At 38.6% G+C, this 24,890-nt stretch overlaps 2 protein-coding genes across 2 annotated transcripts; one reads left to right on the forward strand and one right to left on the reverse strand.

Annotated features, from left to right (window-relative positions):
• Positions 1-272: 272 nt before the first annotated feature.
• On the reverse strand, positions 273-1,234 carry nkx2.9 (NK2 transcription factor related, locus 9 (Drosophila)). The gene is made up of 2 exons (XM_030787422.1): positions 1,084-1,234; positions 273-790 (listed from the first exon to the last, which is right to left on the reverse strand). Exons 1-2 carry the CDS (start codon positions 1,232-1,234, stop codon positions 273-275), a joined length of 669 nt encoding a protein of 222 aa, XP_030643282.1.
• A 12,035-nt stretch (positions 1,235-13,269) lies between these two features.
• Positions 13,270-22,050, forward strand: pax9 (paired box 9). The gene is made up of 4 exons (XM_030787423.1): positions 13,270-13,273; positions 13,936-14,568; positions 16,908-17,047; positions 21,796-22,050. Exons 1-4 carry the CDS (start codon positions 13,270-13,272, stop codon positions 22,048-22,050), a joined length of 1,032 nt encoding a protein of 343 aa, XP_030643283.1.
• The last annotated feature ends 2,840 nt before the right edge of the window (positions 22,051-24,890 follow it).

Here is a 24,890-nt window from a genome sequence, read left to right on the forward strand (position 1 = left end):
ATCATATACAGGCTGTTAACCACAATAAAATCTTCTACACTGAATTCTCCACAGTTTCCAAAACAAAGCAACAGGGAACATATGAAATAAAATTGTGCAAAATAAGTTTTACTCTATTATCCTCTCAGTTCATATATTTAAATAACTCGGAAACTCTTCTGTGGGAATTCTAACATGCAATGCATTTCGCAACGCACCCGCGCTTAATCTTGTGGTGCGTGACTATTTTATTTAAGTGTCTGTGAAATTAAATCTTAATCTGATCCTAAATTTCACCAAGGTAAGTGGTGTCTTGACGTCAGGGAATTTGTGAAGTGCTGATATCTGGGGAAAAGCGCAAATGATGATGGATGCTGTAAAGACTGAAGACTCTGGAGACTGTAGGATGAGGAAGGAACTGTTGGGGGGACCATACAACCTCCCTTGACCGCGTCGATGATGCAGGTCTGATAGGGTTTGCCATCCCGGACAAGGACTGGTACGACGACACGGCGTAACAAGTGGTCTTGACTGATGTCTTGAATGCCCTCGGTTCTTGCCCTCTTCATTTTATATCTGTGATTCTGAAACCAAATCTTGACCTGTGTGGGTGTAAGACTAAGAAGGTGGGCCAGCTGCTCACGTTCTGGAGCTGACAGGTAACGTTGTTGACGGAAGCGCCTCTCCAGTTCATAGGTCTGGGCCTTCGAGAAGAGCACGCGACGTTTCTTCTTCTCGCAATCAGTTTCCGTGGAGGCCTCTTCTGGCTTGGTTGAGTCAGGTGAGGTTTCATGGCTACTTTCATTTGATGCTGTGGATTTTAACACAATGACATTGTTTTATGTTATTCACTATTAATTATTTCAATAAACACTTTCAATAAAATACACGGCTCAAAGTGGAATACTATAGATTCAGCCGTATCAAAGCCAGACACTGGAAACTATGCATAAAACTAAACAATAAAACGAATGATCAATCTGATGGCGTAACCTGTTCAGGCCTTTATTTGCTGTGTGATTATCATCCTAGTAAAAACAGATAACTTAATTTGAAATTAGCTTTGTTATTGTAAACTACTTTCAAGATGGCAAGTGGACTTACATAGGCAGTGAGTCCCATTGCTGTCAACCCAGGATGAGTAAGATGAAACGTAGGAGTGAAGTGAGTCATGGTGAGGCAAACTTTCCTCATCGTTCTCCGGCAAATCCAAAATGCTTCTCACGGTGAAACTGAACTTTGTAGAAACTGCCATTCTAATCAAGTAAAATGAGCTTAAATCCCAGCCTTAGTTCAAAGTCAGATATTGCTTATCCAGCGATGAGATGAGGGGATGAAGCGATATGCACGCTTTCAAGACTGGACCCAAAGTGACAGTGTGTACGTCGGCGTCTCGGTGTTTATATAAACACCGCTCAGTGCAGCTGAACAGTAGCCGCCTTTGAGGCCTCTACTCCTCGACGAGGCTAAGTACCTGAATGACTGGAGTGCTTAAATCCCAGCGATGGTAGGTGTGAGCCTAACGAAGAATAGCCTGATACTTTAACAATGACTGAAGGAAACACTCGTCATCATTACTGATTCGTCCCGATTCGTGAAAAGTGGGAAACAGATAATGGTAATTGTTGAGGGTGAATCACGTCTTGGGTGGTAACTGACAACAAGAACACCCCTCCCTTCCCCCGCCCAAATAACATCGGATATTTGCATACAAAGTGATCCATTAGTGGGGTGTGCTGAGTTGGTTTTGCTAATTTATTTATTAACCCATTATCATTTTCCCAGGTGTTTGTTCCATATAATTACACCGAATATACATAGAAAACTTGAGGGTATGTAGTTTCAAACAAACAATTCGATTATTCAAAGAGCAGGATGTGGTCGGGAGAAAAACATTGTTATATCAATTTTATTGAAATTATAACATGAATTGTGATGCACATACCTACAGTAAATAAATGCTGCCATTTCATTCTTATTTCATATCACCCCTATTGTGCACACATATTAGGTAATTTGGGCTTTCACTAAAATGAGAAAGAGTGAGTAGGACGCGACTTATTAAATGCAAACAGACATGCACACATGGACATGAATGAGATTTGGCATGTTTTGTATTTCGCCTGGACATGCAGAATGTGTCCATATCTTTGAGTCTATGTAAAGGGAAGTGAGCAAATAGGATAGCGTTTGTTTTATTTTTGAATTGAGGTAAGGGTCCTCAAAGGCCAAGGAGGGGGCTGGTGCTGGCTCGCGTCCTGCACTTCACCAGCAAAGCGCACGAGGCAGGTTGCTGGAGTTCCCATGCCATGCTCTAGGCAGTCTCCCCTCGGAGTGAGCCTTGGAGACAGCGCATACCCTACCGACGAGAGTGGATGTGTCTCCTAGTCGTCCTGGGTGGTCGCACGAAAAAAGGAACACAAATACATGCCAACCAGCGACCGGGAACAAAAGAAGGAAATGTAGCCCCGCGTCCGAGACCCGTTGGAAGCATTTGTTCCAGTCAAGATTTTGCATTTGTTCAGTCAGAGAATAATGCTTGATTGACGCCCCCAGACAATGTCCTTTAACTTTCTCGGATAAATCCGTGCTTGTTCCTTGTTGTCATGGTTTTGAATAGGGCTGAATAGGATCTGGGCCACTATCTACTGCTCCGTGTCTAGTGCTGCCCAAGCCTATGCAAAATTATTAGTTATGCGTTTCGAAACGGAATCAAAAGGATTTTAGTTGGCCGCAATGTATTTTGGGTTTAATAAGTAACCAAGAATGCAATAACAATCAAGTTGTTATTTAATTTTTATTTATTCATTTATTTATTTTGCTTATTTGGTTTTGCATCGCGCTCCATTTGTTTAATAAAATGTACATAAAATGTGCTAATAAAATGTGCTGAAAATGCAGAGGTAATAAAAGTACTTTGACTTCTGTCGTGCGATGTAGAGCTGGACTACTGATTTCATGAGGTGTGAATGGATGAAAGTGGTCTGGTAAAAAACTTATGCTGCCGAAAAATTCTTCCTCCCACACTCACATGCAACAAAATCAACGATTTCTTGATTACTGTATGCAACAATCGTCAGCACGTTTGCCAAGCACTTTGTTTAAGTGCAAAGCCCTTTCAGGCGTAGGCAAGTTCTGTTGAAATTCAGAGAATTTCGCTACCGTAATGACCTCTTGTATCCCCTTAATCTATTTGACACCCACAGAGTATGCTTCAATGAGAGAGAGAGAGCGCTCTCCAGTCACCAAGAGCCCTTCACAGCCAAATATTTACCCTAGCTGTAAGGCCCTCAAGGCCTTTATGAGCAGATATACGTGCAGAATCTCGTCCACAGAATAGACTTCAAAACACTTTTTAAGTCACACAGGCGTTTCCATTTATATTTCTGTTTGCTCACTAGAAAAGAAGTAAACTCCAGAGAAAACAGTAACTGCATGACCAAGGCCCGTGCCAGTGCAAAACACTGGCACTGGTGTCGATAAACAACAGCTCGGAGAACTGGCTTAAACTGAAATCGTGAACAGCACCCCCCCCCCACACACACACATTTTCACACTGTAGTTTCGCCAGATTAATTCTGAGAGAGTCGGCATGTCTAAACCTAATTAACTATCAACACCTAGACCTCTACGGTTTATGTCCAAAAGACATTGTTAGTTATGTACAGCTAATTCGACGGTGCTAAACTAAAGCAACGTCTTTATATTGCTTGAAACTGGTGACAGGCTTAATTCGATATTGAGCTAATATGTTGTGGAAATTTAGCAGTATTCTTGGACCTGTGCTCATGTTATCACCTTAGCTTTTGATTTTTGATAGTGAGAAAATCGGAAAACGAATTATGTTGGACTTCAGCAACAATGACATTGTCACTATCGGAATGAAAACGAATATGCTTCATTTAGACTAATTATGTAGAGCATGTCCTTGTAGTGAGTTTGTACGATAACACAATTCTGCTGATTAAATGTGCATGCATTAATCTCAAAATGCCTCTCTTCTTGAAATTGGACACGAATAATTGTACGAAATAATAGCTTCGAAAAAAATATTTAGCATGAAAGGAATGTGAGCTAAAATACAAACACACACACACACACACACACACACACACACACACACAGCATCTTTAATACTTAATGCATTGTCTTCTGATGAGCCGTCTTCTGAACGAGAAACCAAGGGAGAGGATGACCATACCAGAGGTTATACAATACTGCCCTCCATAGGACATTAATTCTAGCCTCAATGGCGCAGCTTGGGCTGGACCACGGTATACAGATTCACTTCAGACAGCTCTAACATTGCACGGCCAAGCTCACACTAATGCATGCGATTCAGTGGGCCTACTGGTTATGATCATTGCATCAATATTAGATTTCTTTTTTGCGCAGCTTTATAGACTAAACCCCATTTCCAATCATGACTTAAGTTGGATAAGATATGACGTGTTCGACAATATGTGCCTGCTATGCTGTTAATGAACACGCCGCGCAATGTTGAACAATAGCGATCAAAATGATTTTAAAACTGTGCATTATTATTTCATGACAGATTATGATACAAATTTATCACTGTAAACCAGAACTCTCTTCTGCTGCTTGTGTTTGCACCTATTTTATTTAATTATTATTTTTTTTAATTATTATTTTTCTTGAAAAAGAAAAATAGCAACTTGAGGCTTTTGGAGCTCTGAGCCAAATTTGTCAAGCACATATAATTATATTACAATAAAATGGTCACCCACCCTTTGCAGTCAATACGTGTCGCTTTTGAAAAATGATTGAGTTATAAACCCTCTGATGGAATAGACATTGTATCGGAGGCATGTGAACGGGAGTGGAGTCTTCATAAGCCAGTCAATAATACTGACGCTGTTCCTCTGAGAGAACATCCTTCATCTTACAGTGTCTACAATACTTCAGACATCGAAGGCTCGGAGAATCTTGAAATGAAGTGGAATTTATGTATGTACATCATCCTAAATTATTCCCTTGATTTTCACTCAAAAAAGAACATTGTACGATCTAGTCCGATCAACTTAACGATCACTGTTCCCACGCCTGTCCGTAGATTCTGTATTAAGTATTGCTTGCACCATCAGGTGGTGCGTGTCACAGTCTGATTTCGAAATAAAAATAAATTGTATTTTCATGCTGTGTTGATAAGGTGTGCTCTCGTTTGATTACCTCTTGGGTTATATCACAAACTGTGTAATTTTTTAATACGATTAGAAATACGCTGATGACGTGAAAGGTGATGATGTGAAGGGTTATCTGATTTCTGCTATCATACTGGACTCTGGAGATTTGGGTTATGGTAGGGAACCGACAGGTGGCGCTACTTCCACACTCAACGCAGTGGAAAAGCTTTGGTTTTGGCTCACTGTTGAGGAATAATGGGGGAGTGCATTTCTAAAACAAACTAAAAATTGTCGATGTAGAAATTTGGACTTGCAAGGCAGATCAATATAATCGATGGTTAGTATTTAGCTGCATTTACCTCGAAGGTAGCCTACTTAATCTCCCTTTTTTTTTTTATCTCGGACGCTCGATCCGAAATCCATATAAAAGTCTCATTTAAATCCAGACTGCATTATTTTCTTCAGCAAAATGCGCCAGACGAAAAAGGTCTTAAAAGTTGTACACTAAACTTCTCAAAAAAAGAGAACAATTTATCTATTAAACAAGGTCAACGTGTTAGGCCTTCGTCAATTAGGCCTTGCAGCCTCATGCATGCAATAAACCGCAATACTTCTTTAAAAAGGAACTGAAAACAGTCAGTCTGCCGTTTTTGACTGGAAAATGCAGGTATAATAGAACAGAGAGGAATATTTGATGCTAATGGTCTCCAGGTGGCTGGACGTACAGCTGTCAACGTGATGAATGCTTAAAAGTGTTGTAAATATTGTTGCTTTTGTCCCTCTACGCGAAATCCTGAGCTGCCCCGAAAGAGCCGTACACACGTCGTTAACCTGCTGTCGTCCTCATTACGGCTGGACTTAAGTTACAGGATCGGTCAACCTTTTAGAGGTGTTAACCTGCAAAGCAGTTTAATGGTGTCAATCCCATTTGGAAGATAAAGGTTACAGTCACGAATTGATCCTTTTAAATGGTTATAGTAATCTGATCCAGACGTTTAAAAGAGACTGTCCAAAGCTTTTTTAAGAGGGCAAAAATTCATCCCTCCCAAAAAAGATTTTTTTCTGAGGACTTATAAACTACTTTTTCAATTTGAATTGGGCCTAATTTGAATTTTTCTAAACAGCGTTGTTCACGTTACAGCGATTCATCCTTAGTCAAACGGTTTTCATGAAATCTGAGATATATTCAGCTTAAGGAAGGAACACGTTTCCAAAACACGGCCACGTCGTGCAGGACCTTCTTTCAAATATTCTCAGAGCTCTTGGAAATTAAGGGTGCTCGTATGAGAACAAACAAAATCATTGGTAAAAATTATCCAGACGATATGTATGTCTTTTCTGAATTGTGAAATTAATATCTAGAGATACTGAAATGACAAATAACTCTCATGGCTATATCTCATGCAACTTATTCCGTAAATACGGCACCGTCAGTATATTCTCGATAGATAGATAGATAGATAGATAGATAGATAGATAGATAGATAGATAGATAGATAGATAGATAGATAGACAGATAGATAGATAGATAGATAGATAGATAGATAGATAGATAGATAGATAGATAGATATTAGCTCTAACATTCCAATAGTCAATTAAAATATATTAAACATATTAGCGCAATAACAGCCTCGGTTTTTTAATGTGGGGTTTTCGTTTTCTAAATGCAATATCTTAAAACTGAAAACAATTATAGCTACTGTGCTTTCATTATCACCGTGTAAACTAAGGATGCGCGTAGATAATAATGCATAAGTAGTGCAAGTGCAAAAATAATAGTAACATCCATGACGAAAGAATTAAATATATTCTTGTTGTCGTTTCAGTGGATGTAGGCTAGATTATATACAAATGAAATCATTCTTGTTACACTGTCACCAGTGAATCACTGGTTTAAATTCAAGGTGTTTTATTCGTTTGCCAGACCCTATAATATTGCACTGTACACACGTCAGAGTTCACCTGACACTCTTAGTTCGGTGAACTCTCATAGGATTGTGACTAGTTGCAGGCAACGTTTCAGGGTGTTTTGGGAACCAACTATGGCGTATATTCAGATTTATTTGACTAATTTGTCTTGACCATAGTTAGTTTCTCTTGTCTGATGTCGAATAACATTTGTAGAAGAATCTAGACTACTGTTTATCTCACACCTGTACCCTGTTTCTTCTGCTTGTGAATTCCCACCGTAATATGCAGTTTAAATGCATTTTAATTTTCATAATGCAGAGTGGATTACGTCTGGTTTGGCACACTTTGATCATTTTTATTGTATTCGATAAATACATTTGGTAACAGCGATAGCACTGCATATTTTGCATTATTTTCATGGTCTCTATCTATCTATCTATCTATCTATCTATCTATCTATCTATCTATCTATCTATCTATCTATCTATCTATCTATCTATCTATCTATCTATCTATCTATCGTGCAAAATGTCTCACGAATTCTCTCTGTATTAACTGGTTGTTTTGTACGTTTTGCAAAGACGTTTTTACATGAGAGATGAAAATATAGGCTATCCATATTTGGACAGTTTCACACAGAATCTCTTCTTCAGATCTCAAATCTCTGGTCGGTAAAATTGACATGCTAAGTATATTCCTACCATGTGGTTATTATTCAAGATGCCTTTTCGTCCGCTGGACTTATTTGTTATGAAACAGTTTTTGGACGGTTAAAACTTGATGTATGATGAAACAGTAGGTCTACATTTGTGAAAGTACCAAGAAAACATAAAAGCAGTTGAAAGAGACGGAATTTGGCAGAGGAAAAGTTTCGCTATACTCTATTAACTTTTCAAGCATTGTTTCGGCAATCTTAATGGAATTTTTAATTCGACCCCTCCCTTCATTTGGATTTTGGAATCAAGTTGCACGACTGTTATTCTTAGCAGACTGAACGCATACATCACGTTTAGACAACGAAATTGCGAGAAAGGCTTTACTGTAAATTGAGATATTCAAACGCTGTTGTGCTCGATGCTTGAAACGAATGAACCATGTTTAGTAGCCTGTAGTAAAGATACACGGTGGCAGTATCTGATCCATTTTCTCGCAGGGTGTTCACCAGATTTATAAACATTTCACTCGTTATTGTCGTGTGTTGTCTTTCTATTAAACTGCGTATTTCTTTAGATCCAGACATTTGTCGTTTCAGAATCTGAGGTGTCAGAATACACTTTGATAAATTGTTTTTCCCCAATTATTTTAAAACGTTGACTTGATTTCAATCAATACCCATACAATACGTTGTGTCTGTTTAATCGTTGTAGATGTGTTGGAGACAGTTCCGTCTATGTATTTATGATAACATAAAGAGAAGTAGTCGTTTTGTTCATTATTTTAGTTTTGCTTCGTTCAATGATAAACGAAAAACAACCGATAAAAACAGGTGTGATGGGACAGCAATTACCCGACGGACATTAACGTTTGTTCAGCTCGTGATTACGATTCTTCAGTAGTCCCCTTTGAGAGACAGATCAGGCGTTAAGTTGATAGTAACGCACAGAATTTTGCTTATAATAACGGTCTGTCAAAATCATCCGTCAGTTCAATCCGAAAATGACCTCGATATTTGCTTTTCTGCATAGTTATGAACAGTACTTTTGTGCAGTCCCGAGGTGTGTGAGCTTATATTTAAGTCTATATTTTTGTCCATGCGTCACACCGGTCCGTTATACTCACCTCTCATTTTTAGGAGTTTTGAAACAGCACGTTGGCTAATAAATGCTTCTAAAACACAGTTTGAATGTATAACTATATTGTGTCTTGTGAAGGCTGTAGTATTTCCAGTGCAAAAATTGTCGTCCTTTCAAAGGCAAGTACATTACATGAATAACATTTGCTGTACAGTTTAAGCAAGAAGATGCAATTAACCGATGGTAAGCTAATTAAAGAAGTTCTGCAAACATGACCGTTGTTGCAGCATCACAGTCGTCCCCTTGTGAGTACCATTACATACCTTCAGGTTGGAAAAATCACAAGAACAAAAGGTTAGAGTGACAATTTCAAGATACGTCATTTCTAAAATACCAGTTTCCACAAAAATTTTCGGGCCTCTGTCTTAAATGTAAACTGGCGTTAAAGCACAAAGTCGTTACCATAACAGAATCAGATGGATTCAAGATGAATAGCAACACAGAACAATCGAAATCCTTAACTAATTAACTCCGTTCAAGTTGTACAATCAAAGAATGCATATCCAAGGCACTGATGTCTGACAGATATTGTGTAAATGTTTCCTTTGTTGATAATGTGTGGGACGCCATGATGCTTTGAGAAAAATGCATTGCACAATTTTAACCCCGAGACTGCTAAATGCGTCAGAAAAAATACATGCATTCTGTGATTTCTGAGGGTAGTCATGCAGAAAAAAATGTGTTCGTAATTGTGCATACTATGAACAAAATATTTGAATAAAAGATTAATATATATGTGTGTGTATATATATATATATATATATATATATATATATATATATGAGACTACTGTATAGGGACTGATTTGTACCTTAATCCGCACAGTAAATCGTCATGGACCAGTAATCGTTGTTTCTTCTCTAAACCTTGGGAAACCCCTGGCAGCTAAAAGGTGGACAGAGGAGTTTTAAGTATTGGTCTGAACCACTGGCGTAAAATGAGGGATATCCGTGTGGTTTAATGGCAGTCTCTCGGAATGAAAGGAAAATATTAACGCAGAATTCTTGCTTTTCCCACTCGAATTCTCCGTTAAATGATCTATGAATAACAGGTCGTACACTGCAGTCTGAATAAACGTGTATCTCTGATAAAGTTGATGATATGACACCGATTCATGATGGACCCTAAACATCGACTCTACATTGTATCCTTTTCCTCAAAACAAACATTTGGCACTCTTTGTCAGATCTAAATTTGAGGCTGGAAAATCTGGGATACTTATCACTTTATAGCTCAGAAATTTTAAGATTTTTGTCAATAATCGCACTTTTGGTGGTACTTATCAACAAATAGTGCACAAACAGCCAGTTCGGATAGTGCACACATTGTTTTTGTTGCATATCCACGACATGAACACATTGCAAACATGTAATCCCTCAGTTGTCAGACTACAACAAATTCTTTATTCTGTTAATAAGTCCTCTCGTCAAAAACAAGTAACTGATTAAGCATATGAATAATGATGTGTGCCATTTAAATACCCTGTAGATTTGTAACCCTGTGGCCGGCCACAGACTTTTCTCTCTAGTTTACGTCTGCTTAGTGTCATGGTGAGATTAGAGAGCAGGAAGAACTGGACAAACAACAAAAGAGTGAAGGTACATGCAAATCCACGTTGTCCACTGTAGAGCTACTTCCCAAATGTGATGATCTGTGATCTCACGACATGCTGAAGTACTTCTTTCTGATAACCTGTATGTGGCTAATTCGTTTCTCATCGAAAATCGTACATGTGTTTCTCTTTTGTCGTTTGAAAACACTAATTACTGAACAGAAGGCGTTTTTGTATTTGTTGGTAGAAACCCCTCTCCCCCAGGATGCAACAGGGAGATAAGAAACTGAATAGGAAAAATTAATCATTCAGTCGATATCTTTTTATTTTAAAATGATAAATAAACTTGGTAATCGTAAAAGTGTTCGTTGTTATTACTATTATTATTATAATTACTGTTATTGATATTATTGTTGTTGTTGTTTGCTGTTGTTGTTGTTTTATGTATTAATAAAATCAGTCGCTTTCTTATCTTGTAGTTTATTTGTGCATTTGTACTGTACTACAGTTACTCTAAGTGAAATGTGATGTGCTACGCGTGTATTTATTTTTTTTAGGATAACACGTACATAAAAAAAGACATCAATATAAAACTGAGAGGAAATCCACCAAATAATTTCTTTCTCGCTTAAACAGCACATGCAGCCAGCCATTATTCAAATTTCTTCATACACCTCGTTAACGGACTAGTGTTGTCATCTTTCGGTGGTCAGTTAGCATTCCAAATGTATCCACCTATTCTGGGAGTCTTCATCTTAAGACAGGCGCTATCTTTTAAGCAATCGTGTTACTCCCTGACAATTTAATTACCACAAGACCTTCAGGACTGCCTAAAGGCGAGCGAGATACCTCTCGAAAAAGTTACAGGCCGGGAAAAAATCCACACACTGCGCCTCAAGAGATAGTACGAACGCTCTTAAATCATACTGTGCCAGGATTATTTACGCTACATTAAAAGAAGTCTCGCCTGGACCAACTAAAGCAGGCTCCCCAAATTCTGGTCTCTCACTCTGATCAGCCAATCGAAGCAAAACTTTGATTAGCCACCAACAAATATTTCAAATCTCTCTGTTGGGATTTACAAAGTGTGTTTTAGCTCAGTAATTATGACGACTTCAGAAGAACAACCTTGATACTCGTTTTTAACCGTGTTTCAGCATAGTAAGTGTGTGGTGTTGGATGGCCAAGTAAGCCAGCCAGTCTACTGAAAACATCCTGCTCGAATTAGAAAAATGCATCACACGTGAGGGAAACACAAAACCACTGTTTGCGGCTTGGAACATTAACGCAATAGAAACGAACTTACAATTTTAAAACAAAAAATGATTTACGATATTAAAACCTGAAAAGTGGTCAACGTCTATAATACAATTTAAATACCCCCACCTCTAGTTTATATACAAATCGGTGTAAAATGACTCTTCTGAGAAATGGACAGAGAAGATGCTTAAATGGTGCAAGAGCACGGCAAACATCACTGAGAACCTGAAGACAGAGCGCGCTCTAGTCTCTTGGGTAAACAAGGAACAAAGACACCTTGTCAGTTTTTGACCACTGAATTTCTGAGACTTTGTGCGATATCTGTCAAACTATTCAAAAAGACGTAGATGCACATGAACATTAGCTTACCATACACCAGACACTTTGCCTTTGGAGAACTTCAAGAAAACGTAGTGCCCTCTCGGCCCTCTGGATATTACGGGAGGAGGGAGGATGGGGAATTTTGCATGTATTTTTCATTGAGCGTCTGAATTGCACACAAAAAACTAAACGGAAAATTTTTAATTGAAAATTTCAGAACGCAAGAGACTGATGGATGCTACTGAAATGGGCCTAAATATCTTGTTATTAAAGAAGTTCGTATATGGCATTGCAACTGATTGGTTCGCGGTCATCAACTAAAAATTTTGGATGTCATTATGTCTGACAAGGCAGCTATATGACATGCTTCCTGCAACACGTACTATTCAGATGCCTCTTACGTGACAGGGTGGAATCGCATGTTAGTTCTGAATAATGCAATATAACTGTTTTCGAAGTACGTCCTATTTATCAGAAGTAATCTACGTCTACCTTTAATAACAAAGTTAAATTTTGCCTGTACACATTACTGACTGTATTTATGACAAACAACGCATATATATTGTGATTTTGTGTATTTTTATCGTTACACACTAAGCAGGCACGCTGTGAACAGGGATCTCCTTCCCTTGAAATTTGAAGGGCATCTGTTTATTTGAATGAAAAACATAATTTTAGTGCATTTGTAGTATTAGATGTTGCATTATAAAAAAACATATTTACAATTGTTTCAAAGTTATAAATTAAGTATTTACATGTCGAAGGTCGTTTTTTACCGTAAGTAAATCTCAGCCCCGTATCTTTATGTAGGGGAAAAGTTTATGTAACCTAATTACTTGCGTTATCAAATGCACCTTTCTGAAAATGCTTATGAAACAGAATGACAGTTTAACGCGGCATTAACTTACCATTATTAGTGTAGAATAAGACAGTTTTGATTCATCGTAGAAACCCTGTCTCACTGTTCAGCGCAAGATGGGGAAACCCTTGCTTCTGTTACTACATGTCATGACAACTCCTTAAGCCAATAGAGACGCGCCATCAGAGGATACCAGGATTCGATTGGAGGTTAGGTGCTCGCTGAAGAGAAAAGTTTGGAAGTCCAGCCCACAACTGAAATGTAAGCCTGTCTTCTTTGACATCAGGAAACAGAACGCGAATTTGCCTCTCTTGAAACTATCGCATCAGTGTCGGAAGAGTTAATTTCAATCTTTTGCAGTTGGATATTGACGATCCGCTAAACTGGAGCTGAAATCCGTAAGAAAAAAATACGCAGAGGTTTCTGTTATCATCGGAAGACTTAACGCAATGGGTAAGTTGCCCGTACAACGACAGGCTATTTTATAGTTTTTGAAAGGTTCGGGTTTATCGGCGGTACATGAGTACTGAATCGATTCTTACTGGTTTTCCTGATAATGAAGACATCGATTTTGTTGTTCAATGAAAGATGCTGTAATATCCCACTGTATTATTGACAACTCTGACTCTTCAACTGCAACTGAAGGGCGATAGATTATATCATGGTCAGTTGGATTGATTCTGTTTAACTTTTTCGCCTCCGACTTTCATTATTTCTCAGTTTTCAGGGGCAATGTCATGCAGGACAATGGCAATGCTTAAAAAAGTGCAAATGGAAGTTACAGTTATGTGCAAATGCAAATAAAATGTCAAATGATAACTGTATTCATTTCACCAAATCACATGTCATAAAGTCTAAGCAAAGTTTTAAAATTCAAAGAATCTAATGACGCAAAGGCAAGAAAAGAGAAACGTTTTTTTCCCTCCCAAAAAAAGATGCTTTGGCACTCACGTTGTTACTGAGCGGTAATGACAACTTATGTTAGTAATCAAATGGATGAGCATCTATTAGAAACCTTTGTGGGCCTGATTGAGATGGATTCTAGTTCCGCTGGCTGCCATTTTCACAATACCTCTTCTTTTTTGTTTGCTGTGTGTATGTTTCTGTAACACCAGAACCAGCTTTTGGGGAGGTTAACCAGCTAGGCGGTGTTTTTGTCAACGGAAGACCGCTACCCAACGCCATCCGGCTCAGGATTGTAGAACTAGCCCAGTTGGGCATCAGGCCTTGCGACATCAGCAGACAGCTCCGTGTCTCCCACGGTTGTGTAAGCAAGATTCTCGCCCGGTACAACGAAACTGGTTCCATACTCCCGGGAGCAATCGGAGGCAGCAAGCCGAGGGTCACTACGCCAACTGTGGTCAAGCACATACGGACTTATAAGCAACGGGACCCAGGCATTTTTGCTTGGGAGATCCGGGACAGGCTTTTGGCCGATGGTGTGTGCGATAAATTCAATCTGCCTTCTGTTAGCTCAATCAGCCGAATCCTCCGCAATAAGATCGGAAATCTGTCTCAGCAGACCCAGTACGAGTCCAGCAAACAGACGCCTCATCCGGCGCCACAACCTACTCTACCGTACAATCCTATATACTCATATCCTTCCCCCATCGCACCGACCACGACGAAAGTGCCAACTCCTCCTGGCATGCCGACTCTGCCTGGACATATGGCTATGCACAGGATATGGCCCTCCTCCCATTCAGTCACTGATATTTTGGGCATTCGTTCAATTACGGAACAACAAAGTAAGCACATTGTTAATTCAAATCAAAGGTGCATGAAAAGTATGCCACAGCAAACGGTTACTGTGATTCTCTCTCTCTGTCTCTCTCTCTCTCTCTCTCTCTCTCTCTGTCTCTCTCTCTCTCTCTCTCTCTTTCTCTGCGTGTGTGTGTGTGTGTGTGGGGGGGGGGGTATGTGTATGTGCGCGTTAATGGTTGTACGTGCGCATATGCGCAAATCTGCGCGCGTGCGCGGGCACTGGACCTCTGAGGAGAATCTGTGCAGGCTCTAAAAGGTGTTTTTATCATTTTTGTAAATGCAGTCATCAAGTCTCTTCCGTTTTATACTCCTATCATAACACCTATTTAGTTATAATTGTTCTCAAGTTGCAGTGAAAGATCAAATTATTCTAAATCATCACGGTATACAGCTCTTCAAAACGAAGAGCTTATTACAACTGAGTGGTTAAATAGCAGAAAAAAATGAAAGGGCGGCTGTATTATTTTCGGAGATATGTAAAGAAGTAAGCAGCCTTGTTGTAGTTCAAACGACTGCATTAAAACAGATGGTCGAAGGCTTGCTGTAATAATTAAGGAGCGGATGTGGAATATTAGTTGGATAACGAAGGGTCGGCACAGCGGAGAGGAGATGGACTGAAATCAAAATGAGGTGTTCAAAGCTTGTGGTGTCTCGCAGCCAGACATTTTATGCTGAAGCTGCCCTGCCACAAAATGGACTTCCAACGGGCGATGGTTCACATAATATTATACAACATTACCCCCATCCAGCTGAGCTATTTGAGGTTTCTGTCAAATCATTTTGAAACGTTACGTAAAATATAGTCTCGGTTTCCTTATGAGTACGATAAAAAAGTTCCCACATTTAAAACGTTTTGCACAAGGTACCGCTACCAAAAATAAGTCTTCGAAAATATTTAAACTGACAATAGAACATACATGTATTTTCGTTCTTCATTTTTCTTAACTTTAGTCTTACGCTGCAGACAGAATTTAGATAGATGTGTCGTGCCGTCTTCGCGGTGACCACAGCCAATCCTTGTTTCAACCTAACTCAAACAACACAGCCTTGCCCTCTTCAAAAGCGAAGTAGATATTCGAAGCGAACAAGAAATGCTGTACAGGAATGCCTTCTCAAAGACTGCCTTTATAAACAATTTATGCATTTCCAAATTATTAGCAGATGTTTGCGGCAGGTTTTGAGAGCCGAAATAAAGTGTAATGTAGCCTATCTTCAATAACATGCGGCCTATAGCGCCAGCACAACTTCACCAATCCCGAAACTGTTACAATACCTATCGATGCAACTTGTATGCACCTATCGATGCCTCACTATAGTATTTATGATCGAATGTCTTCAAAGACAACGATTTTTCACAATTTCTTACAGCTTAAATCGAAGGAATAGTCAGTACTGTTTCGTTCGGCAAGCTTTATGAAATGACGTGTATTCTCTCTTTCTCTCTCTCTCTATCTCACACACACACACACACACGCACACGCGCACACACACACACACACACACACACACACACACACACACACACGATACTCGTGTTAGACGTAACATGTACAACTCCCTCTTTGAAACCTTTTAATAGAATATAGCGTGGCACGTACGTCTTTCTGAACCGTCTATTTTAGACAACCAATGCTACATCTTGCTGTCTAATCATACAAGAGAGAATGGGTTTTTGAAAGCATTAAGAGTAAAAAATATCTACGAAGTGGGCTTCTCAGATTACAACACTGGTGGGCTTGCTTTTCCAATTTGAAACTTTAGGGACCGTGCATAATATAATATCCATCATGCACAAAGGGAAACGGTTAAAGTAAATCTAATTTGTCTCCACAGGAAGACGCTGAGTAAATGTTCCTGGTCATTACACGTAAGAATCGTCTTACGTCCCATTATGCTACGAACTAAGTTTGATCAGTGAGCCACACACATACACTTCATGATTTGGAATGCGGCTGTAGTCTCAATCGCACAAACAGTAGAGATTCCCAGGCCTCCCGAAAACATTTGAGGTCCATCCACTGCAGTAAAACAACGATCGTCTAAGTAGGACATTAATATATCATGAAAATATTGTGATTAACACCTTCTTTTTCGCTGTTGAGTAAATTGTGGGCGCAATTGTTTTTCAGTCACAATATTTAGTAATGCAAGAGATTCTGTAATAAATCGTGCTGTATGCCAATCCAGGCCTCGTTATTGGGAGGTGGTAAGTGGCTAGCAGGCTAACAGCTGGAGAAGCTCATCTGCTGTGGCAGTGAGTGAACTGCACCCCACACTTGCCCTATCTGACTTCCCTCTCCCCTGTCTCTGTTTTGCCCCCCAGTTAGTGACACTCCATCCTTTCCCAGTGCCAAACTAGAAGAATGGAGCGCTATAAACAGGAGTAATTTTCCGCCAGCGAGCTCTCCACTAGTCAATGGCGTGGATAAACCCCACTTAGAACCAGAAGCAAAATACTCACAGGTAAAACAGATTATCTCCTATATCATCAACGTGCAGCACCTTCTTCGCTTGAAAAAGACCCTCTCGTATGTGAGCTTTTAGTTAAGTTTCGTTCAAACCCATAACTATTTGTTGTCAGAGGATATTTTGTTATTATGTTGGCAGTTTGTCGGCCCCTGTGTATGTGTAAACCTGTGCGTGAGTGTGTGCCTATGTGTGTATGTGTGCATGTTGTTTGTAGGTGCTCTTTTATGAGTGTATGAGGGCTTGAAGGGCCTGACCGAGAAGAATGGATTCACAGACTTTGGCCACTTTTGGTTTTGAATATGCACTTAAGTTTATATTTGCAGTATTTTTATTTATGGAAATATTTTGTGAACTCGTCTCAAAGCACAACGTATTCGCTTGGTTGATGTCTCTGACCGATTGTTTTAATAAAAGCTGATGAAGTGACTTTAAATGTCGCATTCAACACAACATAGTACAGAGTTCTTTGGAACTGAACGGATTAGTTTAATGAAATGAGAAATATAGGCTATTTGTTAAAAGTTGTAGACATGTTTGGTGAATTTATTTTTTTCTGTATCATTTCTGTAAATGAAATTATATTATCAGTAAATTACTGAACGTACTAGAGGTGTAGTTTTGTGACAGACTACCGGACAGACTATTACAGTCTGCGTCTAGGAAATATTTAAATTTAAATTTTCTATTTTTTATTTTATGTTAATTGACATACATTTAATTCAAACAAATAATTGTATAAAACCGCGGAGGTTTGGTTAGATACGATGGCAGTCAAAAGTAACAAATGTTTTATAGCATTTTTAGAAACATTTCGTCAGCCAGTTCTTTTCAATGGGAGCACGGTTTTACTACACAGAGGAGACTGGGTGATGTGATCCATCGTAGGATCATTTATCTAGTCCACGCTAATTTACCACATTTACAATTCAGCATGCGAATATGTCTTGGAGAAAGATCGTGTGATTTTCCTGACTTATAAGTGTAACATTTTGAGGTTTTAGGGTAAACTGCACCACGTTGTCTTGAATACCAAGGAGTGGGAACTATCGATTGTATAATCCCCATTATAATTTTTTATTCCAATCCGAAGCAATGGAGGACTCCAGAAATTATGGCAGGTATGGTCATAACCACAAAGAAAAATAATATCATTATTTCCTAACGCATAATTCACGTAACAGGCGGCAATAATTCTCATTTTAAAACTCATTTGCCTATTTCCACAGCATTATTCCTTTGAATCATTAACACCCGTTATAAATCTGCGAGCTTTCAAATCTAAATTAGGTTGCCGTCTAAATTAGGTTGCCCGCCAGCTTTCAAATCTAAATTTGGTTGCAACAGTATTTTGACTCATTAATAGACTGCAAAATCAAGGACAAATAACTTACTTAAGGAAAATGCTGTTCTTCAATATATGTCCTTGACTACCATATGAGCAATGCTATCTGGCGAATATCTGGATTAGTGATGAGATGTATGGGTGTGGAGGATGCGCGCGCTAAAGACCGTCTTCTCTAGTGCGCGCGGCTGCATCTCGGTGATGACGCGTGCATATGTATGAGCGAATCGGTGAGTGCTCGAGAGGAAAGAGGAGAGAGAGAGACAGAGAGAGAAAGAGAGTGAGGGGGGGGGGGAGTATGGCAAAGGTGGCAAGAAGGTGACCTGAAACATAGATAGGGAGAGGTGAAAACATTGTCCATTTTTGCTCAGTTCGCATGTTGTTATCAGATCAATTAATATGCTTTCATGACTTTAGTTCGATAGGCTACTATTATGAAACACATAAAAGTTCAAATAAATGTGAATTCTTTAAGAACTGCGTTGGAGTATGGTATTATGTTTCACAGAACCTCGAAGTGTGGCGTCAAAGTATATATTACACGTAGTTTGAAAATTAGCTGTAAAATCATAATTTGATTCACTAAATCAGATAGATTATCCGCTGTCTTACCCCTTATTTACCGCTGTCATTCCTAGAATCTTAGTAATACGTATTATGTTTTAACTACCTTAAGTAAAAACGGTTGGCGTTTAATAAAGACATATTGCTATACTCTAACTGTTCCTATTTGATATAAAGACCCAGAGTCTGACAGCAATGATGAATAATGCACTAATATTTGACAAGTAATAAGCGGGCCTAATAAATTGATCAATGTAGACTTCAAAGTCAGAATATAGTGTACAGGAGTTAATAAAACAGATAAGTTAATCATATCACATTCACTCATGGGCTGTAAATTATAAAACAGTCAAGCGGCCAATTGTTAAACAATTTAAGGCATGTTAGACATATGCTGCATTGTACATAGATGACCCATGCACGAATGGATTTATTATTATCATTATTATTATTATTATTATTGACGTTGTTATTCTTGTTATTATTATTATTATCATTATTATTATTATTATCATTATTATTATTATTATTATTACTATCATCATTATTATTATTATTATTATTATTATTATTATGTTAAGAAACCAATGTACAAAATTAATTAAGCTAGGACAGTTCGAACAAGCGTTCGGGCAATTAAATAATCCTAAAATAAACTAAGGTGTACCATACTGACATGCTAGGGACTGAGCCATCGTAGGCTTTAATGTAACAGGGTGTCATTCAAGTGAAGCAAAATAAAATGGCCTCATGTTATCCCATCTGAATGTGACTATTTTAGTCATGTGCGATTTACAGACGCTAGACCTGCAGACCATTCACAAAAATAATATTTTTAAGTTGCAACCCACTGTCGACGCTCTTTAGAGACAGAGGGCTGACACAGTCAAGATGAAGTTCGCTGCGACATACCAATGATACTTTCCATAGAGGATCGACTCTTTTATTCATGTCACACAAGTGAGTCATAAGAAAGGGCCGAGTAAAATGGCAAAAGCATAAGAATTTCTATTTAGAACTGAGACAGGATAAAAGGATAAATAAAGAATATCTATGGTACAAGCACTGCAGACATTGTAAGTCGCGATACAGCGTCTAAATAATTTTGACAGTGAAAGAATCGAAGCTCAAAAAGGTAGGAAGAGTCATGGTACCTTTAAAGTTCATCTTTCAAAACAGCCCATGTCTCGGTACGATGAACGCGATGGCTATATTATATAAAGTTATTTACATTGTTGCAAATTTTCAGCTATTTGTTCAACGGAGTGTCGTTGTATATGATGGTTTATATATTGACTGTTAGGTTTGTATTTAGTGGTATAATATTTGTAGTACATGCGTTCGTTGGGCCTCAGTTTTAGAGAACCACTTCCTGTTATTTTATTTGTTTTGAGTCTGCATCTCATCATCAGTACACAATGAATTTAGGCAAAACAGTAAATTCTGCAAATAAATTTAAAGCCAATTTAGCTGAACAATCCACGGTTTTACTCCATACTAACTGTGTGTCAGGGGATGTCTTGCGAAATGGGGAAAGAGTAAATGTTCCGATAAGATGAAAATGAAACAATAGGCCACGGGGACAAATTACCATTACTTTGATTCATTCAAATCCAAATTTGACTCACAAGAGGCAACAAGTCAATTGAAACTAAAAAGAAAAAAAACACGTTTGCAGGTTTTGCCTGATTTATTCTTTAATAAATTCATTACAGTAAGTGGCTGAAAAGAATAGATAAACCTTTAACACTTCACTTGGGATAGCCCAGGCCTACTTGCGCACTGTGAAATTGGTTTCACAAAGGGCGTGTGGGAGCTCGCCTTAGCGCCAAAACACGATAAGCATTCACAATGCAGTTGGGTGTATGCTTAAGTCATGAGTAAAGAAAGTGAGACAAGCACGCCTTAATTAATTCTTTTTCTCGTGTCATGATGTTTTGATTTAAATTTGAAAATGTACGTGATCGCTGAATGTCATAATCACAAATAGGCCTAATTCATTTGCAGTTTCAGTACAAGTATGCGCCAAAACATTTTTAGACATCTCATCGCATTTATGGAAAATTGAACAGTTGAGTAAGATATATATTTTAAAATAATGCTATTAAAAAGCTATGGTTACATACCTTTGCACATTGCATAACATGTCACAGAATATTTCACAGAATATAATGTACTATACATTTTATATGTAATTCAATTCAAAATGGAGATGCTCTTAAGATGTAAAGATTCACCCAGTTTTTGAACAAGGCAGCTTAAGGGAGTAGAAAAAAACATGCACTTGCACTGTCAAAGTCATCTGTCTTTGAACGCTGTATGGAGGTGAATGGTGCAAGACACTAGGCCAGAGGGTCAAGACTGTTATAATGAGTAAATCATGGACAAATCCCCAGCTCAAGAGCAACAGGGATTTCATCTGTGGAAAAGATTTTCAGTAGTCAGGGACCACCCAAAGACAGAATTCTTCCTTTATGTCTGAACAACTTGGTAAATTCCCCAAGATATGCCACTCTGCCAAATGGTTATATGCATTCCTCTTCAGTTATTTCTCTCTGTTTTGCTTCTCCATTTTTTTCCCATTAAATCTCTTCTCATGTTTCTTGTCTTTCATCATCCTGCTCTCCTGACATTTTTATATCCCTTCCTGTCTCTTCCTGCCATGTCTGTCGCTCATGTAGACATGTCTCCCATTTAACTCTCACCTTTACCCAATCTAATGCATCTGTCTTTCACTCTTTTCCGAACTCTTAATGCTTTTTTGTTGATTTGGCTTCTGAGTCATCCTTTCTTTTTCTCTGTCTCCCTCTCTCTCTCTCTGTCTCTACACACGCAGACGCAGAATGGCTTGCCCACAGTGACCAGCTATGTCACAGCTCCCAGCATCCATCCTTACCACCCTCCCACCCAAGTGCCGCCTTACATGGGGTACAGCGGCACCACGTCGGCCTATGTGACCGGCCCCACATGGCAGCCGCCCAGTGGCAGTGCTCTCTCTCCCCACAGCTGTGATATAGCAACCCCATTGGCATTCAAGAGCATGGCAGCCAACCGGGATGCCAGTCAACCCGTCACCGCCTCTGCCCTGTGACCCTAAGTCGCTGTAAAGGGTCAAAGGAGAAGGTCAGCGAACGAGTTAAGGACAACATGAGAGACAGGACTCTCCAAAAGGGCTAATGTCACTGTCGTTAACCCTCGGCTATATTTATGAAAGACTTCAGCGGGGGAGTTATGCGCCTTCTGATTCTCTTCCCTTCCACACTCATAGCGTTTTGCTACATAGCCAAAAGGAGAAAGAGAGAGAGAGAGAAAAAATGGTTGGGAAGTATCTCTCTATTTAGGGAATGAAGGACTACCCGGAGGGGAATGCTCAAGATTATACTATGGTCTCACGTGGCACTTAGGTTACCGAGAGATGTAATCGAGAGCCAAGTGCCATCGACATAAACTGAGGTGTACCACCAGCCTAATTTTGATTTCGGTGCTTCTCTTTGCAAATAACTGTTTTGGAAAAAAAGGGTCAATTATTATTAATTGAGTAAGAAATCACATGTAAAAAGACCAGACAGTTTTCATTGAATTGTTTCAGGGTGTAATAAATTGATATTTTTGGATTTTTTTTTTTTTTTTTTGCTCCATTTCTGTTTGTTTTGTTTATGTTTTTGATAAAATGAACACACTCATTGAACACCAGTCTCACTTTCCTTAAAATGTAACCCAGATCCTTTGGGAGAAGAAACATTTATTACGCTTATTTATTAAAGTGTAAGGTACGTTGAATGAAGTGAATTTATTACAGATGGCTGAGAGAAGAGCTGCAGTGTTTGACACTGATGTACATTGTGACAACACCATCATTTATTCATGCTTCACAGTGACCAGTGTGCTGCACAGTTCCAAGCGTTGCACAGTGAAACTGAATGTATCTGATTAAAGGAGATGTGTGACAGACCACTGCTTAAGGATTATTTTTCCAAGTTATTTTAAACGTTAAACCAAAGACCCCATCATCATAATCATCATCATCATCATCATCATCATCAATGACAACATCAGCAACAACAACAACAACAATAATAATAATAATAATAATAATAATAATAATGATAATAATAATAATAACAAAAATAATAATAATACATCATGGTAAGTATAATTTCTAGAATTAAAACAATTATTTGTTTTACTACAAATTGAACAAAATTCAGTTTGCAGTGTAACTAAAACCATAGTATGGTTTGTGGATAAATAATGTTTTATATTAACACTCCTTTGCACTTAATGTCGAGTATCTGTTGAATAGCAGAGTGGGAGGCTTTAGCAGATAATGCATGGGACTGTGGTTTGGAACAAAAAAATTCTGTGGTTTTATTTCCACTAGGAACAAAGAAAAGAATGTTGTTTCTTTTCCCTCTTAATGACTGCTTCAACACATCTCAATCAGACATCTTCACATATGCTTCTAATTATGTGATATTATACAAAGATGAACTGGAATATATGTCTTTTAACAGTGATATTCTACATCAGTTTTTAAAATAAAATAATGACCAGTATAAGAATTTAAATTAATAAAAAGATTTATGCTCATTCATAAGTGAAACTATGAAAGACAGAAGGGCACGCACGCTTGCATGTGCGCTTTTACACAGCGAAGGGGGGGGGGGCAGAGTGAGGGAGAGAGACAGAGAGAGAGACAGAGAGAGAGACAGAGAGAGTCATCTGGGTCATTGACGGCATTGTTAGCCTTTTCATTCAGGTGTTAGATGAGCTATTCAGAAAGACAAACATTCCAAAGCGCTTTTCCTCCTGAGATCTTTTGTCTTAAGTCAGCGTTGGACTCAGACGAAGGAAGTTCATTCAGCTGCTTGGGGTCTGGGTAGTCATTTTCGACATAAAGTAGTGCCGAGCTGCTGTTTGCATAAACAATACATCCTCCGCAAACAGAGCAGAAGTGTGAGGCAAGGGTTGTGGATAGAGCTCAATGCAGTTTTATCAAGCAAAAAAAAAAGAAAAAGAAAGAAAGAAAGAAAGAACGAAAAAAGAAACAAATAAATGCATGTAGTTAATTAGGGAAATTTTAAACATGTTGCAGACCTGGCCCTCCACCACCTATGTTACAGCATAAACATTCCCCACATGTTGCAGTGTAAACAGTCTTCCTGTTGTTGCTGCTGATTTGACTTGGAAAACACTCTCGTCCTAGCCTCGTGGTCACGGACCGTTGCTTAGGCATTGCAGTGCTGTTCTGACCGTATGTGAACCGTCAAACAGAAGACACATGAAACCACGACATGAGTGTCCTCTGCATGCCTCAACCCACCACACAGAGATCACAGCAGTCATTCTATTCAAACAAGGCATGGGCGCTTTGAATGGCATTTACCTGAGCTCTGATGCAAGAGATACGGACGTTGACACCTTTGAAAATATTGCAGCCTAAAAGCGAAGCAGCATTTTCAGAGCTATTCAAATTCCTAGAGTGGTTTATAAGCTTTTACACAGCTTTGGGAGTTGTAACAAACAGAAATTAACATCTAACTGTTGCTGAAGATTATTGCCTTAAATTAAAAAATGGTTTGACTTGCTTCGATTTGCTACCGCCCTAAAAGAATAAAAAAGATGACAGAAACGTTACATTTCAGATTCCAGACTTAAGATTTAAGAAGTGCTTTTTGTAATTTGTCTCAGAAAGGCCATCAAACTTTTGAAAAAATAAAAACATTTGTTAATGTAATTTACAGTATCTGATTTTCACAGGATGCCAGAATTTTTCAGTACAAAAGCGGAGGTGTGCTTGAGCAACTCTTTAATTTAAAACTTCTTTTAAAAAACTCTATGAAGAAATAACATTGAAAATAAAACAAAACATTAAAAAAAAACCCAAATGACAAGAAAGGCATAATGAACACACCAACCTTAAAGTCTCCA

The sequence above is a fragment of the Chanos chanos genome, chromosome 10 (assembly GCF_902362185.1).
Source record: "Chanos chanos chromosome 10, fChaCha1.1, whole genome shotgun sequence".
Lineage (NCBI taxonomy): Eukaryota > Metazoa > Chordata > Actinopteri > Gonorynchiformes > Chanidae > Chanos > Chanos chanos.